At 37.4% G+C, this 15968-nt stretch overlaps 1 protein-coding gene across 14 annotated transcripts in view; it reads left to right on the forward strand.

Annotated features, from left to right (window-relative positions):
- Atrx (ATRX chromatin remodeler) overlaps window positions 1-15968 on the forward strand; it is a 132652-nt gene that overhangs the window by 93278 nt on the left and 23406 nt on the right. For 12 of the 14 annotated variants that reach the window (XM_085838057.1, XM_085838060.1, XM_085838056.1 and 9 more), the window contains 7 exons: window positions 137-254; window positions 4018-4148; window positions 5340-5419; window positions 5585-5757; window positions 10428-10581; window positions 12376-12482; window positions 15282-15390. In XM_085838057.1, coding sequence (XP_085694183.1) covers window positions 137-254; window positions 4018-4148; window positions 5340-5419; window positions 5585-5757; window positions 10428-10581; window positions 12376-12482; window positions 15282-15390 — 872 coding nt within the window. Of the gene's footprint in view, window positions 1-136; window positions 255-4017; window positions 4149-5339; window positions 5420-5584; window positions 5758-6636; window positions 6965-8359; window positions 8788-10427; window positions 10582-12375; window positions 12483-15281; window positions 15391-15968 lie in introns of those variants that run through there. The other 2 variants (XM_085838063.1, XM_085838064.1) reach the window with 2 other exon arrangements.

Consider the following 15968-nt stretch of genomic DNA (forward strand, 5'->3'; position numbering starts at 1 on the left):
TTGAGAGGGAAACTATCCTTAAAAAGATATGGACTATGTGTCTTTCACCTCTAGAATCCCACTGTTCTTCAAGCACTTCATTCTGGTTCCTTATGGAGATGATTGATTCGCATTCTCTTTGTCTTGTTGATTGCAGAGGAAAGATTACACCGCGTTAACAAAGTTCTTACCTCCAAAACATGAGTATGTGTTAGCTGTGAGAATGACTGCTATTCAGTGCAAGCTCTATCAATACTACTTAGATCACTTAACAGGTAACAAATACATTCCGGTGTTTTAATCTTCTCCGTCGTCAACAGCTTCTGTTTCTGATGAATATGGTCTTAGTAATTTTCCATGGTGTTTGATTTTTTGTTTGTTCTTTTTAGTTTTTCATTTGAACAGAATAACTGTGCTTACAGTTGCAATGCTTGTAATTAAAATTGCTATCAGTGCTAAACTCAAGGGACAAACTTAAAGCAATAATAATGTTTTTTGTTTGCTTGCTTTTTAAGTTTTTTCTGTTTTTTGTTTTTTTGTTTTTTTTTTTTTTAAGACAGAGTTTCTTTGTGTAGCCCTGGCTGGCTTCCTACCCCCTGGCTAATGAAATAATGTTTAACAGAAGTACCCTTACCATGATTTTCAGCACACCCCTCTCCAAATACACAAGAAAATCCCCCGAAAGCTCTGTGGATCATACGGAATTCAGTCTCTAATTTGTTAAGAGTAATTTATGGTGGGTAGAGAGATGGTTCAGTGGTTAAGATCACTGGCTGTTCTTTCAGAGGACCCAGGTTCAATTCCCAGCACCCACATGGCAGCCTACAACTGTCTGTAATTTTAGTTGCAGGGAATCTGACACCCTCACAGACATATATGCAGTCAGAACACATATGTGGACAAAATTTAAAAAAAAATAAATTATTTTATAAAATGAAAAAGAGGTCGTTTATGCTGAGTATGGGGGTACAGGCCTTTAGTTTCAGCACTCATTAGACAGAGGTAGGTGGCTCTCTGTATTCAAGACTAGCCTAGTCTACACAGTGAGTTCCAGGATAGCGAGGCCTATATAGAGACACCCTGTCTTGAACAAAAGATGCAAAGCAAAAGGAGTACTTCTGACGCATGTGCCAATAGAGGAAGCATAAAATTCCAGTATTTTTTTTAAATATACAGCTACATTTTTTGAAAGATATATAAATTAAATCCATGAGATTGTTTCATAAATATCAAGTTCACAAAGTGTGAAGGTGAACTCTACTACCCCAATACCTGATCCTGTCCACCCCCCCCGCCCCCCCCACACACACACCAAGGTCCCTCCTTCCCTCTGCGTCTCTCTGCCTCCTGTGATTATTTATTTTCTTTCCACTATCTAAGTGAAAATGAAAATTCCTTACTTCGGCATTTCTACTTGTTATATTTCTTACAGTCTGTGGGTTGTATTCTAAGTATTCTGTACTACTTTTGGGCTACTATCCACTTATCACTGAGTGCATACCATGTTTGTTCTTTTGTGATTGGGTTACCTCACTCAGGATGATATTTTCTAGTTCCATCCATTTGCCTGTGAATTTCATGAAGTCATTTTTTTAATAGCTGAGCAGTACTCCATTGTGTAACTGTACCATATTTTCTGTATCCGTTTCTCTGTTGAGGGACATCTGGATTGTTTCCAGCTTCTGACTATTATAGATGAGGTTGCTATGAACATAATCTAGCCTGTGTCCTTGTTACATGTTGGTATATGCCCAGAAGAGGTATAGCTGTGTCCTTAGGTAGTAACTGTATCCAGTTTTCTGAGGAACCGCCAGACTGATTTCCAGAGTGGTTGTAAAACCTTGCAATCCCACCAACAATGGAGGAGTGTTCCTCTTTCTCCACATCCTTGCCAGCATCTGCTGTCACCTGAGTTTTTGATCTTAGCCATTCTGACTGGTGTGAGGTGGAATCTCAGGGTTGTTTTGATTTGCATTCCCTGATGATTAAGGATGCTGAACATGTTTTAAAGTGCTTCTTGGCCATTCGAGATTCTTCTACTATGAATTCTCTGTTTAGCTCTGTACCCCACTTTTTAATTGGTTATTGGTTATTTGGTTCTTTGGTGGTTAACTTCTTAAGTTCTTTATATGTTTTGGATATTAGCCTTCTGTTTGCTGTAAGGTTAGTGAAGATTTTCCCCCTATCTGTAGGTTGCTGATTTGTCCCACTAAAGGTGTCATTTGCCATACACAAGCCTTTCAGTTTCACGAGGTCCCATTTATCGATTGTTGATCTTAGAGCCTGAGCCATTGGTGTTCTCTTAATGAAAACTTCCCCTGTGCCAGTGAGTTCAAGGCTTTTCCCTACTTTCTTTTCTATTAGTTTCAGTGTATCTGGTTTATGTGGAGGTCCTTGATCCACTTGGACTTGAGCTTTGTACAGGGAGATAAGAATGGATCTATTTTCATAACCAGCATTTAAACAGGCACTGTTTATTGAAGATGCTTTCTTTTATCCATTGTATCTTTTAGCTCCTTTGTAAAGATCAAGTTTTCATAGGTGTGTAGGTTTAGTTCTGGGCATTTGATCCTATTCCACTGTTGACCTGTCTGTCTCTGTACCAATACCATGCAGTTTTTATCTCTATTGCATTATAGAACAGCTTTTGGTCAGGGATGGTGATTACTTCAGCAATTCTTTTATTGTTGAGAATAGTTTTGGCTATCCTGGACTTTCTGTTTTTCCATATGAAGTTGACAGCTGCTCTTTCCATGTCTGTGAAGAATTGAGTTGGAATTTTGATGGGGATTGCATTGAATCTGTAGATTGCTTTTCGTAAGGTGGCCAATTTTACTATGTTGATCCTACCAATCCATGAGCATGGGAGATCTTTCCATCCTCTGAAGTCTTCTTTGAGTTCATTTTTCAGGGATTTATAGGTCTTGTCATAAAGATCTTTCAGTTACTTGGTAAGAGTTAGTTACACCAAAATATTTTATACTATTTGTGGCTATAATGAAAGGTGTTGTTTCTTGTGACCATTTGCTTGGAAAACAAAAATATCCAGCCTGTATCTTTTTATTGGGGAGTCGAGTCCATTGGTGTTGAGACATATGACATGACATAAAGATAGATGATTGTTAGTTCCTATTATTTTTGTTGCTGGCGGTGGTACTATATGTGTATTGTTCTCTTTAGAGTTTGTTATGAAATGTTTAGTTTCTTATGTTTTCTTGGGTTTTATGTTTTATCCTTCTTGTATTGGAAATTTCATTTCAGCATCCTCTGTAGGACTTGATTAGTAGAAAGATAATGTGTGAATTTGGTTTTGTCATGGAATTCTTTGGTTTCTCCATCTATGGTAATTGAGAGTTTTGCTGGGTATAGTAGCCTGGGCCGACATTTGTGTTCTCTTAGTGTCATCATACTTGGAAAGAATTGCTACAAGTCTATCTCTATGGAGAAAGGCTTTGTTTCTCTGTAATAGATGAAGGGACCATGGATACAATTTGGGAGATTTTAAAAATCTAAGAAAAAAATAGATATTTTTGTGATCTTTACTTAAAATGACAGTGTCCTTCCCAGTATGGGATAGGTGTATTAATGGTTATGACTTTGTTGTAACTAAAATGAGAAACTATTTTATATATGTTACTGAGATCTTCAAGTATACTTGCTGTATTTTGTTGCTTAATCATCACTTTCAACAGTGTGGCAATACACACTTGTATTCTCAGCACTTGGTGGTGGAAGCTGGAGGATCAGGAGGTGAAGGCAACTTAGACCACATGAAGTTCTGTCCAAAGAAAGAAATAAGTCATATATATTTCCCTTACAACGTATTTGTTCTTTAATATTATAATCATTTCTATAAGGTGGTTTTTCCCTACAATCTTATTACTTCACATGTTTCAAAATATTAACAGTAAGAAGTAAGATTTCATAAGCCTTTCTCGACTTTGAAAAGGGTGTGTGTCATAGATAATCTAATACAGTATCACCATGGTGGAAATGGAGATTTTTTTTGTGTCTTCAACTATAGTTTCTTTTGGTCAGGTGTGGGCAATAGCACTGAAGGTGGACGAGGAAAGGCAGGTGCAAAGCTCTTTCAAGATTTCCAGATGTTAAGTAGAATCTGGACTCATCCTTGGTGTTTGCAACTGGACTATATTAGTAAAGAAAATAAGGTAAATCAAGAACCTCACATTGTTTAAATGTTACTTTTTATGTTCTTTATACCAGAAGCAACTTTCTATTTCATGTATTCAGCTTCTTTTCTTTTTTAGTTCATTTCTTTTCTTTTTTAGTTCATTTATCTGTCTTTTTGTTGTCATTGAGATGGGTACTTACTCTATACCCCTTGATGGCATTAAACTTACTGTGCTAACCTGTGGCTTTTGTACTTCTTCTTTTTGCCTTCTGAGTGTCGGCATTATAGGTGTATGCCACCAGGCCTATCTTATTTCTGTATTTTGAAATCATTATGCTTATAGGATCATTAAATGTTTGTTTATGTGCTGGTATTTGAACCTAAGGGGCCTACATCCTCCGTTCTAAATGTTCTTGTAATGAGCCCCTTCGACTTTTTCAATGGGTAGTGGCATATGTCTCACTAATTGAATGCTTGTCTAATCAGCACAAGACCTTTAGTTTTCATTCCTGTTGACTATTAGAGTACACACACTGAAAATAATGTAAAAATTTAAAAATAGGGCCAGTGCTGCAGCTCAATAGGTATAGTGTAATACACTTTGTTTGATCTCCAGGACCACACAAACCAGGCAAGGTAGCATGCATCTCTAATCCCAGCACTTGGTGGGTGGAAGCAGGAGGACCTGAATTTCAGAGTCATCCTTGGCTACCATAGGGAGTTCATGGGCACTACATACTACATACATGCTACTTGGATCCACAAACAAAGCCTTGCTGGTTGTGTTGATACACATTTGAAATCTCAGCACTTGGAAGGCTGAGGCATCCAGCATGTGGAGGCCAGCCTTGGCTGAGAACTCTGAGAACTTACCTTAAGTATTCCCTTAGTTTGATGTAATTTTATAGTTATAGAAAAATGACTCGAGGAGTTCATTCATACTTTAATTCAGTTTCTCTGAATGTTTATATCGCATATAGTCATAGTCACTTATCAGAGCCAAGAGATTCACTTTGCTACAACAAACTTTACATTGCTTTATTTTTACATTTTTTTTCATCCCATCTTAGACCTCCTGGTTTATAATCCTGTTAAATTGCTATCATTTCTTTCAATCTTCTATAGTTCCTTAGCCCTCATTCATTTTATATCATTTAAGGGAAATGAAATGTTTGACTTTCCAATATATGTTGGAATGGGCTACTAAAACCTGCCTTCTTTTGTTTAGGGTTATTTTGATGAAGATAGTATGGATGAATTTATAGCTTCAGATTCTGATGAAACCTCTAAGAGTTTAAGCTCAGATGAGTATGTAAAGTAAATTGAGTACTTTTGCTACCTATGCTGGGGTATTTAAAGCCTATACTTGTGGGTGGTCTTCTGATAATTGGTTTAATATGCTTCCCTAACACAAAGTTCTCTCTCCCTCTCCCTTTCTTTCTCCCTCTCTCTCTCCCTCTCTTTTCATTTTAGAAAGAAGAAACCAAAGGGGAAGAAGGGGAAAAAGGACAGCAGCTCAAGCGGAAGTGGCAGTGACAACGATGTTGAAGTCATCAAAGTCTGGAATTCAAGATCTCGAGGAGGTGGAGATGGCAATGTGGATGACACAGGAAATAACCCTTCAGTTTCTCTGAAGCTAGATGAAAGTGAGTGTGCTGAACATGTACTGTAGAACATTGGCTGAGAACATTAGGTCTTCCATGTTTGTTTTGTCCTGTTATCTTAGAGAGCTGATGTAAGGGAATTTCTTTGCTCAAGTATTAAGAGGATGCAGAGTTAGAACAAATCATTCATGTTTAATTGTAGGCAAGTCAATCTGCTCTGTCTGGTAATTTGTAGGAAAAAAAATGGAAAGCTAGTTGTTTATTTAAATGTCTATGCTTACACCCAAGTAGTCTGACTTCATGTATAGCTCTTAAGTGCAGTTCTTAAGTGATATTGAAGTGAAGTTGCTACATTTAGTTTTATAAATGGAATTCATTCTAAAGTGTGTCTAATCTAAAGGCCTTTGTAGGATTTACACTTAGCTACGTAAGAAACTGGAAGCATTTCAGTAGTGAATTGTATACATTAGAACGAATTTTAATCATTTAGACTTTTTCCTTTCTAATTCTTCAAAATCTATAATTATGTGCTTTGGTTTTCCCCCCATAACCTGTACAGTTCATTTTTCTGTTTTTCTCTCCTTTATATGAAAGTAAAAGTTTACTGTCCAGTGGCTTCAGTTTCTGTTCCCTTGTATATGCTTAAGAGTTAGTGCTTAGCCATTCTATATTCTTAGTACGAGCTGACTGTGTTTAGGAGCTTTAAAGCTGGGACTAAATATCAGAATATTTCCAATATCTTACTTCTAAATGGCTTTAAATATTTGGCATTGGGGAGTTATAGAGTAAAACGTTAAACATCTGTGAGGCGGAAAGCAATGTGGGTGGCAGCCAAATGAGCTTGTGATCAGATCAGCTTGCTTGAGCTCAGGTCTCCGCTGACTAACACAGTGATTCCTCTATCAACGCTTCTCTTTTCAGTACCTCTGTGGAGTAGACAGGTGGCAGCCTAACCACAAACCCTGGATTCTCCAAATCAGGGGAGTCATGAAATTTAAACTACAAAATTTCCCTCTTTCTTCTTCTCTTCGGCTCCTCCATCCATTAAAGCAGCTTTGTCAGCATCCATCTTCCAAGTAGAATTAAAGAGTATTTCATCACAGCTCCAACTGTGATTATAGAGTTAAAGCAATGAAAAGCTTCCGCTCTCTCCTGCTGTGCTCTCTTCTTCCACCCTTTCTACTTACAGTTTTGCAGTCTCTCCCTATATGTGTGTGTTCCTGGGAATAATATTATTGAACTTCTCTTTTTCTGTTAGGGCTAAAAAAGAATTGTTCAGTGCTGGAAATGAATTACATGCAAGTCAGAGGAATGGCAAGGAGGTAAATGGGAGGCAGTAGGGTACAGATTTGATGCATGTATGAAATTGCCAAGGAATAAAATAATTAATTTTAAATTGTGGTTAATACCCCCTTTGCCTGTCAGGAAGTGCAAGTGGGGTGTGTAGCTGGATTGAATCTAGAAATATCTAGCTGCTTCCAGTGGGTTTTTTTTCCGCTTTCTATCATCTCCTCAGTTGTGCTACTGTGAATTGCTTGGAAAGCACTTGGCCAAGGTGTAGACTGTTGTATCTTGTGTGATTGAAACCAGACAGAAAAACTCATGGGTTTCAAAAGACAAGCTTTGACTGCTTAGCTAGGACTTTTGCTTTTTAAAGTCTGTGTGAAGTAAAGTAGACGTTATTTATATAGAAATATATTTTCAAAATTTATATACATGCAGATTTTATCAGAAACATTCTCTTGAATAGGTGGTAAAAATACAATTTGTTCTTTAGATTTAAATTTGCTCCATTTAAGAATGTATCACATTGGGGGCTGGAGAAATGGCTCAGTGGTTAAGGCTGTTCTTTCAGAAGACCAGTTAGGTTCCCAGCAACCACATAGTGGCTTACAGCTATCTGCAATGTCAGTTTCAGGTAATCCAAACATACAACAACACAGACGCACACAAGAAGATACTTATACACATATAATCCGAGCAGTCAGGATGATGATGATGATGATGAAAGGTCAGAGACTCACCATTTGAGTCTAGGCTTGGCTATATAGTGTGTTTGATATCAGCCTAGGCTACAGAGTAAGACTTTGTCTCCAAAAACCAAAAGAATTTTAGGGAAAGATGAGGTTTTATAGGTATGTGGCATGCCTGAATAATAGCTCATGAAGTTTCTATGCAAATGCACAGTGAGTTATACAGAAGTAGTGGAGCCACTAGGGGCAAGGCACAAAGAGGACCTTGTTAAATCTAAAAACCAAGTTCAAGACTATGTAGAATAGAAACCCTAGCGATATTCTAGTCTTGCTTGAGTCTAGCAGCTTTGGGTTTTTGTTTTGTTTTTCTTTGGTTTTTTTGGTTTGTTTGTTTTTGTTTTTTTTTCTTTCTTTTTTTTTTTTCCTTCCTGCTCAGGGACAGAAGACAAGGCTTTGAGCCTTCTGTATTTTGTTGAATTCTTAGATTCCTTTCTCAAAGCTGAATGCCCTTACAAGGGTACACATTGTGTAAGTAAATGGCATGCTTCCTCCCGTAACGCCCATCCAACTGAACAAACCTTGCCAGTTATTTTGAAGCTTGTATGTTTCAGCTTTGGTGTTTGGTTGGCAAAGTTGTTTTATTAACCTCACAACATTGCCTTCAAATCCAGGTCTGGTGGCACATGGCTGTAATCCCAGATGGAATCAGAAGGATCAGAAATTCAGAGCCACCCTCAGCTACATAGTAAATTCAAGGAAAGCTTGGGAGTACGTGAAACCCTGTTCAAAAGCAAAGCAAAACAAAATAAAATGAAGAAATAATTCTGTGTTAGTGATCCTTTGGGGTAACCTACAACAGCAAGTATAGAATCAGCCTGCACATGTGTGCATTCATCTTGGTCATGTTCACAGATTTCAGCCACACTGAAGATGAAATGGTACTGAAAAATTAGTCAGTCCTCCTCTACAGTGAATAGTGGTCGAGGAAGAGACTTGTGGCTGCCTAAAATGCAGATAGAAGAGGGACCTGGACCAATGTAAGAGTTGGGAAAAGGTAAAGGGGAATGAAACACCATTCACTACACTCGATACCACTACTGTAAGTATTAACCTCTGTAGTTACATGCATTGAGTGCATACCAGACCAGTGCTATCACCAGTCAGTCAGTCAAGGAAGCAGAGGGGGATCACAGGCCCCTACTTTTACCTCTGAACTATTGGCAGTCATTAGATTTGGAGGAGGGGAGGGACTGTCTTAATTGTGTATGTACCCTCCACTATTTCCACTACCTTCCAATTGATAGCACCAACCCACAATTATACAGATGACCCTGGTGGGGTCACAGGAGATCTTGGTGGGTCACAGGAGAAAATGAACACAGGAATGTGTAAGAGAGATTTTTAAGGGAGGTTAAATGGTGGGTAGAATTGGTAGGAAGTTGGAACTGAGGACATTATACAAAGTGTACATGTGTGAAATTGATACAAAGCATAATAGGAATAAGTTTTTCAATGGTTGGAAAGAGGGTTCAATAGGTATGTGCCACAGGAGCCTGAAGACCTGATCTCGGGAACCCACATACAGGTGGAAGGAGGGAAAGGCCCGAAGAGCTGGCCTCTGCCTTCTACTTGTGTGTCCCCCATTATACACAATAATAAATATGCTTTTGAATTTTTTAAAAGAAAGATAATTGTAGAACACTAGAACTAAGCAAACCTTAGAAAAATGTAGTGACAAAAAATACTAGTAAGCAGCCCGAGAAAAGTTAGCTCACAAAACAAACAACATGGTCAGAGTCACAAGAAAATAAGATTATGTAAATATTGGATAAAGTCTGAAAAATGAGCATTCGAATAACTGGAAAATCATACTGTATCTTTATGCTATAAAATTTAAAAATTAGGTAAAATGTATGGTAGTTCTATTAGAGATACACTTGCAGTAAAAGAGAAATGGCAAATATAAAAGTAAGGGGTTACTTAGGTCTTAGAAGAAGAAAGAGAAAATGGACCATCTTATAGACTTCACCTGCATTGAGTAGAATTTTTGATAAACATATATGGAGGCACAGCTGTTCATTGTACTCTGCTTTTTATAACATTAAAATTGTAAATACTTTTCAATGAAAAACAGTTGTGAGAAAATTCATAAGCCTGTTAAACATATTTTTTTAAAGCTTTGATTCACAGTATCTTTACATTATCTAATAGAATATTTCTTGTATATTTTACTTTATGGTCAATTTTTTTGTTAAACTAATAACAAAATAGTTCAGTATGACTGGGTGATTTTTCAGGTCAGACTTTGGGTTTAGTAGTCCAGTGAAGAGATTGACTTCCTTCATCTCTCTGTCTCTGTTGCTTTGTGCCTCTTACAGTGTATTTTCAGGGTTTTAGTTTTTGAGGTCTAGGGGATTTGCATCTCTTTCTGGTCTCTTTCTGAGCTCCTCAGCCCCGCTGGTAGGGTCTGTCTTACATTCTGTCAGAATCAATCTTCTGCTTGCTGTCATCTTGTATTTTGCTGAACCTTCATCTCTCCATTCTATGCCTTCCTTCCCTCAGTGTAGAGCTCTTTGTCCTGTGATGGCATCTCTCACTGTGTTCATCCACTGTCCTTTCCCTTCCCCTGTCCTAAGTAGCCATCAGTCTCTTAGCTTTCTTACTATAGCTTGTTTGCTGTCATTCAGGGGTATTTTTGCTGATGATTGTACTTACTTATGCTCCGTTTATTCTATTTAGGTAAAACTACTTCCACTTCTAACCCAAGTAGCCCAGCTCCAGATTGGTACAAAGATTTTGTTACAGATACTGATGCTGAGGTTTTAGAACATTCTGGAAAAATGGTGCTTCTTTTTGAAATTCTTCGAATGGCAGAAGAAATTGGGGATAAAGTGTAAGCTTTTTTTATGTATATATATATATAGATATAGATAGATATCTGTTATATAAATTAACTTTTTGGTAACCATACTATTGTTTATAAAGTTTATTTAAACAGATCTGGTATGTTTTCTTGCCATGATAAGATGTAATTTCTTTGGTTATTACAATGTCATGCCAGTACAACTAGCTACCTTCCTTTTAAGCTGCTGTTTCTGAGTATATAATCCATTTTTTTCTTCAGTGCTTCAAGTTTTCACTACATAGTTCAGGATGGTCTTAAACTCAGCAGTCTTTCTGCCTTTGCTTCCCAGGTACCGGAATTAATTGGTAAAAATACAGTTTGAAGCAGAAGCACTAGGAATTGATAGATTAAATACAGGCAGTAAATAATCAAAGAGTGAGTACTAGCTCTGCAACTTAAATGGCTAGTGGATTATGGTATTAATTCCTAAAATGGGAAAGCTAAAGAGTAAACAAGTATATTAGAAATATAGCATTTTTTTGGGCCATGATAAGTTTGAATAATAAGTTATTCTTGAAAGATGAAAAGTAGGAACTAGATGACATTTGAGGGGAGAAGTGACTCTTCTTACACATGTTTGTTGTTTTTCTGTTATCAGCTTGCATGATTTAAATTTAATTTGAGAGCTTGGGGGATGTCTGTAGCTTAGTGGTAGAGTGCTTGCCTAGTGTGTACAAGGTTTGGTCATTAGTAACTTCAATTTTGTATTTGTATATCATTTTATTAGTGACTTTCTCATCATAGTAACAAAATACCTGATAGAGCCAGCTTAAAGGAGGAGAGGTTTACTTTGGCTTATGGTTGCAGAGGGATTTTAGTTCATTCTTCAGAAAGGGGGAAGCATGGCAGAGGGAGTGTGAAGCGGCCACTGGTCACAGATGCCAGGAAGTAGATAAAGCCCATCTTCCCCCAGCGAACGGTTTCTGCAAGTATTGCTTTAAAACGTTTCTAATTACATGTGTGTATGTTCCCAGTGCCATGGCACATGTGGGGAAGTCACAAGAGAACTTTAGGAGTCGGTTTTCTCCTTCCACCATGTGGGACCCTGGGGTTGAATTCCAGTTGGTGGCAAGCACCTTTACCCGCCGAACCATCTTGCCAGCCTTGTATTGCTTTTTATATTTTCATATGCTAATAAAGCAAGTAAAACCAAAATAGCTTATTCAGGTGAGAGTATTTTTATCAATCATTGAACAATTTTTCTTTGTTATTTGTAATTAGAAGAAGTCATTTGTATATTGACATTTGGTCCTAATGACTCTTAACTTCTTTGCATGATACATAGCTCAGTGATTCCTAAACTCGTCTTAATTGCTAATTGATTTAGGCTGACCTCTTTTCCAGTTTAATAGTCTTAAGTTCCATATCAATACCAATTACGTAGTATGTCTAGGAACTTAAAGTCCTGAAGTTTGTAGTTCAGAATTAATTGTTTCAGTGACTTCACTGAGGTTTGCTTGATTCTGCGGAAGGCCACTAAGACAACTGAACTGCGGCTATGGCTTGTCTGGACTCTGTTGCATTGATCTTCTCCTGTCCCTTCAGTGATGTACTACCATGTAAAATTGATTTGCCTTTTCATGTTGTTTATTTTTATTGTCGTTGTCATCCTGTGCCTAACATCTTACAATCAACTTGTTAATTTCTTTAAAGTATATCTTGTTGAGGCTTTTGCATTTTATTATAAAGTTTTATGTTAAATTCATAGATAATTAGGAAAAATAGTAACTTTGCAGGCTTGATCTTCTAATCCATGACTAATCTTTTTTATTTTTTTTAAAGTCTTGTTTTTAGCCAATCGCTCATATCTCTGGACTTGATTGAAGATTTTCTTGAATTGGCTAGTAGGGAGAAAACAGAAGATAAAGATAAACCTCTTATTTATAAAGGTAAATGATAAGCATATCTATATTATAATTTTTAAAACACTCCTGGAACATAATGAATGTTTTAAAGATGAAGGAAACCAAATTATCCAGTAGTTCACCACCCTGTCATGTCAAAATATATCCTGTATATTCTCCTTGTCTGTATCCACAAACATTTCTCTGGTCAGTTTGTATTTCTTGTCTCCGTTTGTTCCCCTTTCTCCCCTTATTTTGAAGCAGGTACGGGAAGTTTAGGTAAGATGGCCAAATTTATGATCCTGTTTCAACGTCATTTATGATAGGATTCCAGCAGTGGCTGTTGTGCTTGACTTGGTTTCTTCCGTTTACATCTTTCTTGTGTACCTTTGAGGTCTGCAGTGTGACATTATGGAAATGAATAGTAAATCAGCTACTATATTGAGCTCTATTAATGTGTCTCCCATTCTATAGTTTTGTCATTTAACAAAAACTAATAACAGTAACATTACAATGATAGGTAATTTAATTTAGCATGGAAAACAAGTTTATTAATACATAATTCATATTTTACACATTTTACTCAGTGTGAAAAATCCACTGGTTTTAGGATATTTAGATGTGTGAAACTGGTATCATAGTTAATTTTTAAGTATTTTAATCACTTCTGTATGAAGTCCTATATATATTATTTAGTTATTACTTCCCTATCCCACTCCTCAGCTTCGGTACAGCTAAGTAACCAGAACTCTACGTGCCTTCTATGAGTGACTTATTCTGGACTGCTGTGGGACTTTATAATACATAGTTTTTCGTTACTGGCGTGAAAGCACTTTGGGAACTAATTTCAATGTTAACCTATTTATGTTACACTTTTTAATAATATAATAGCCCACTGGGTCTAATTCTACATTTTGATCAGCCATTCATTTGATAATGGGGACGTTTTCACTTCTGGGCGGTTGTAAATGGTGCTCTTGTTACTATTTTTAGTTTCCATGTATTTAAACATTTTCAAATCTTTTGAATAGAATTGCAGACTATAGAGTAATTTCTATAAGATGATTCTCTGCTAAACTCATTGAAGCATCTGGAGATGTAGTTCAATGATAGAGTACTTAACTTGGATGTACAAAGCCTTAAGTTTCAGTTTTAGGACCACAAGAAAGAGAAAACCAGCCTGTTTGGGCATAGCAGGGAGGCATCTCTGGAGGCTGAGCTGTGAGCTCAGGTCATGAACTACTTCCCACATTTTTCTGTGTAGCCTTTCTGTTTCCTCTATGCTTTTCAGCTGGCCTGCCTACTCTTTCATGGTTCCTGATGCTTTCCCTCTCTTTTCTCTTCAAAATGAAGTCCTTGGTTACTCTGCTTTTTATTATTTCAGAAGTAGCTGATACGTCACCATTTTACTCAGAGTCCTTAGCTTGCTTACCAGGTGATGATATGTATCACCATATTTGCTTCATTTCTGTTCTCCTGTTCACTAGTAAATTTGAACTGTTTTTGTTTTTACATGCTTATCAGTTTATAATTTTGTAAGTTGTCTTTGTCAACTACCAATAAAGTCTTTTAAGTAACTATTATTACTATTGCTAGGACTGCATATTGGGTAAGTACCAGAATTTGGAACAGTGTGGATTTGGATTATGGCTATCAGATCCAGATTAGGAATTATTATTTAATAGTCTATACAGTATGCCAAAATTCAGAGTACTCCCAAATCTTGACAGTTGTAGGTACTGGTCAGTTTGGCAAAGTCCCAGGCTACTGGGGGTAGAGGACAGCCGTGAGAGCCATTTCTCAGGAATTTTCTACCTATTCTTTGAGCAGTCATATGGCAGTATGACGAATTAACTCATGGTGTAATTAATTATCCCTTGTTTAAGAAAGGACTTTTTCTGCTGTGTGCAGTAGCAGAGCCATATAAGTCTAGCACTAGGAAGGCAGAAACAAGAAGGATCACGTGTTCATTTGGCAGCCTTGGCTATGGAGTGAAACTTTGGAGTTTGTTACTGAGTTATCTCTGTATTAATATAAGGTTTTTGTATGTGTGTACTTGTGCCTGTAAGTACACATGGGCCTCAGTCACACTCCATCTTACCTGGTCTCACTGCATTTGAGTTCACAGTTTTAATTAGGCTGACAGGCTAGTGAATCCCTGGCCACTGGTGCCTACCACCGTGCCCAGCTTTTATCTGTGTCCTGGGGCTCTGAACCCAGGTCCTCATATTTGCAAAGCAGCCACTGAGCCATTTTCCCAGAAACTAACATTTAGTTTCTATTCCTAAATATAGAGGCTCAAATTCACTGTTTATCTGATTGTGGCCTTAAAGTTCTGATCTTTCTGTGTCTACCTCCCAGGTGGCGCCATAATTGTGTGCATGCAACCTGCACCAATTTAGTTTTATTTCATACCAAGGATCCAGGGCGCCATGCATTCTGCCAGCTAAACTACATCTCCAACTTGTATTTTGATTTTTCAGAATGCCTAGTTATGGAGTCCTGACCTGGCTTAGACCATGTAATTGCCCTCCTGATGCTGGGATTATAGGCATGTACTATTCTACTTGGCCTATCACCCACCTAAATTTTTTTAATTAAATATGGTTATTGTGTGTGTAGATGCTTGGGCATGTGAGTGGAGGTCAGAGGACAACTTGGGAGACAGCTTTCTTCTTCTACCTCATGGGTCCTGGGGAGGAAAATCAGGTTGTCAAGCTTTTTGGCGGGAATCTTTACCCCTTCAGTCATCTTGTTTTTAAGTGGTACTCAAGAATGAAAAAATCTACAATTATGAAAGATCAACACATGAAATTCCTCTGAGTTTTCTTACTCTACTTTCAGGTGAAGGAAAGTGGATCCGAAATATTGACTATTACCGCTTGGATGGTTCTACTAATGCACAGTCAAGGAAGAAGTGGGCTGAAGAATTTAATGATGAAACCAATGTGAGGTATGAAGCATTTTCTGTATGTATAGGTATTTTTCAATTTAGGTTCAGTAAAATTAGCTCTTTAATATATTTAATAATATTTAATAAATGATGCAATCAAGGGCAAAAGCAGGTGAATTTACAACCTTCACCCTAAAACCTTTGCTCATGGACATTGTAGTCATGTCAGTCTCACATCTATCACTTACTAAATGTATTTGAGCAGACATGGTAGCATATGCTTTAATTCCAGCATTTGGGAGGCAGAAACAAGTGGATCTTTTAAAGGTCAGTGCCAGCCTGGTCTACATAGTAAGTTGCACTCCAGCCTGGGCAGCACTGTAAGATTCTGTCTCGAAAATATTTGTGATTCTTGCTTCTTTTCATTTTTGAGTTCTAGGGCATCATAGCCATTAACTTCTCAAGGTCATTTGAATTGTTCCCAGTTTTGGAATTAAAATTAAAGCTATTCTAAATGTTCTTATACAAGCTTTTGTCATCACTAGTATTTTCCTTATGGTTTGTGTGATACTCCTCTGACGTTTATCTACCTGTGAGATTGTCAGCTTTCCAAAGTGACGCTATGGTCTTTCTTCCAG

Source organism: Mus caroli, unplaced genomic scaffold, assembly GCF_978045245.1.
Source record: "Mus caroli unplaced genomic scaffold, Mus_caroli_1 scaffold_5, whole genome shotgun sequence".
Taxonomy (NCBI): domain Eukaryota; kingdom Metazoa; phylum Chordata; class Mammalia; order Rodentia; family Muridae; genus Mus; species Mus caroli.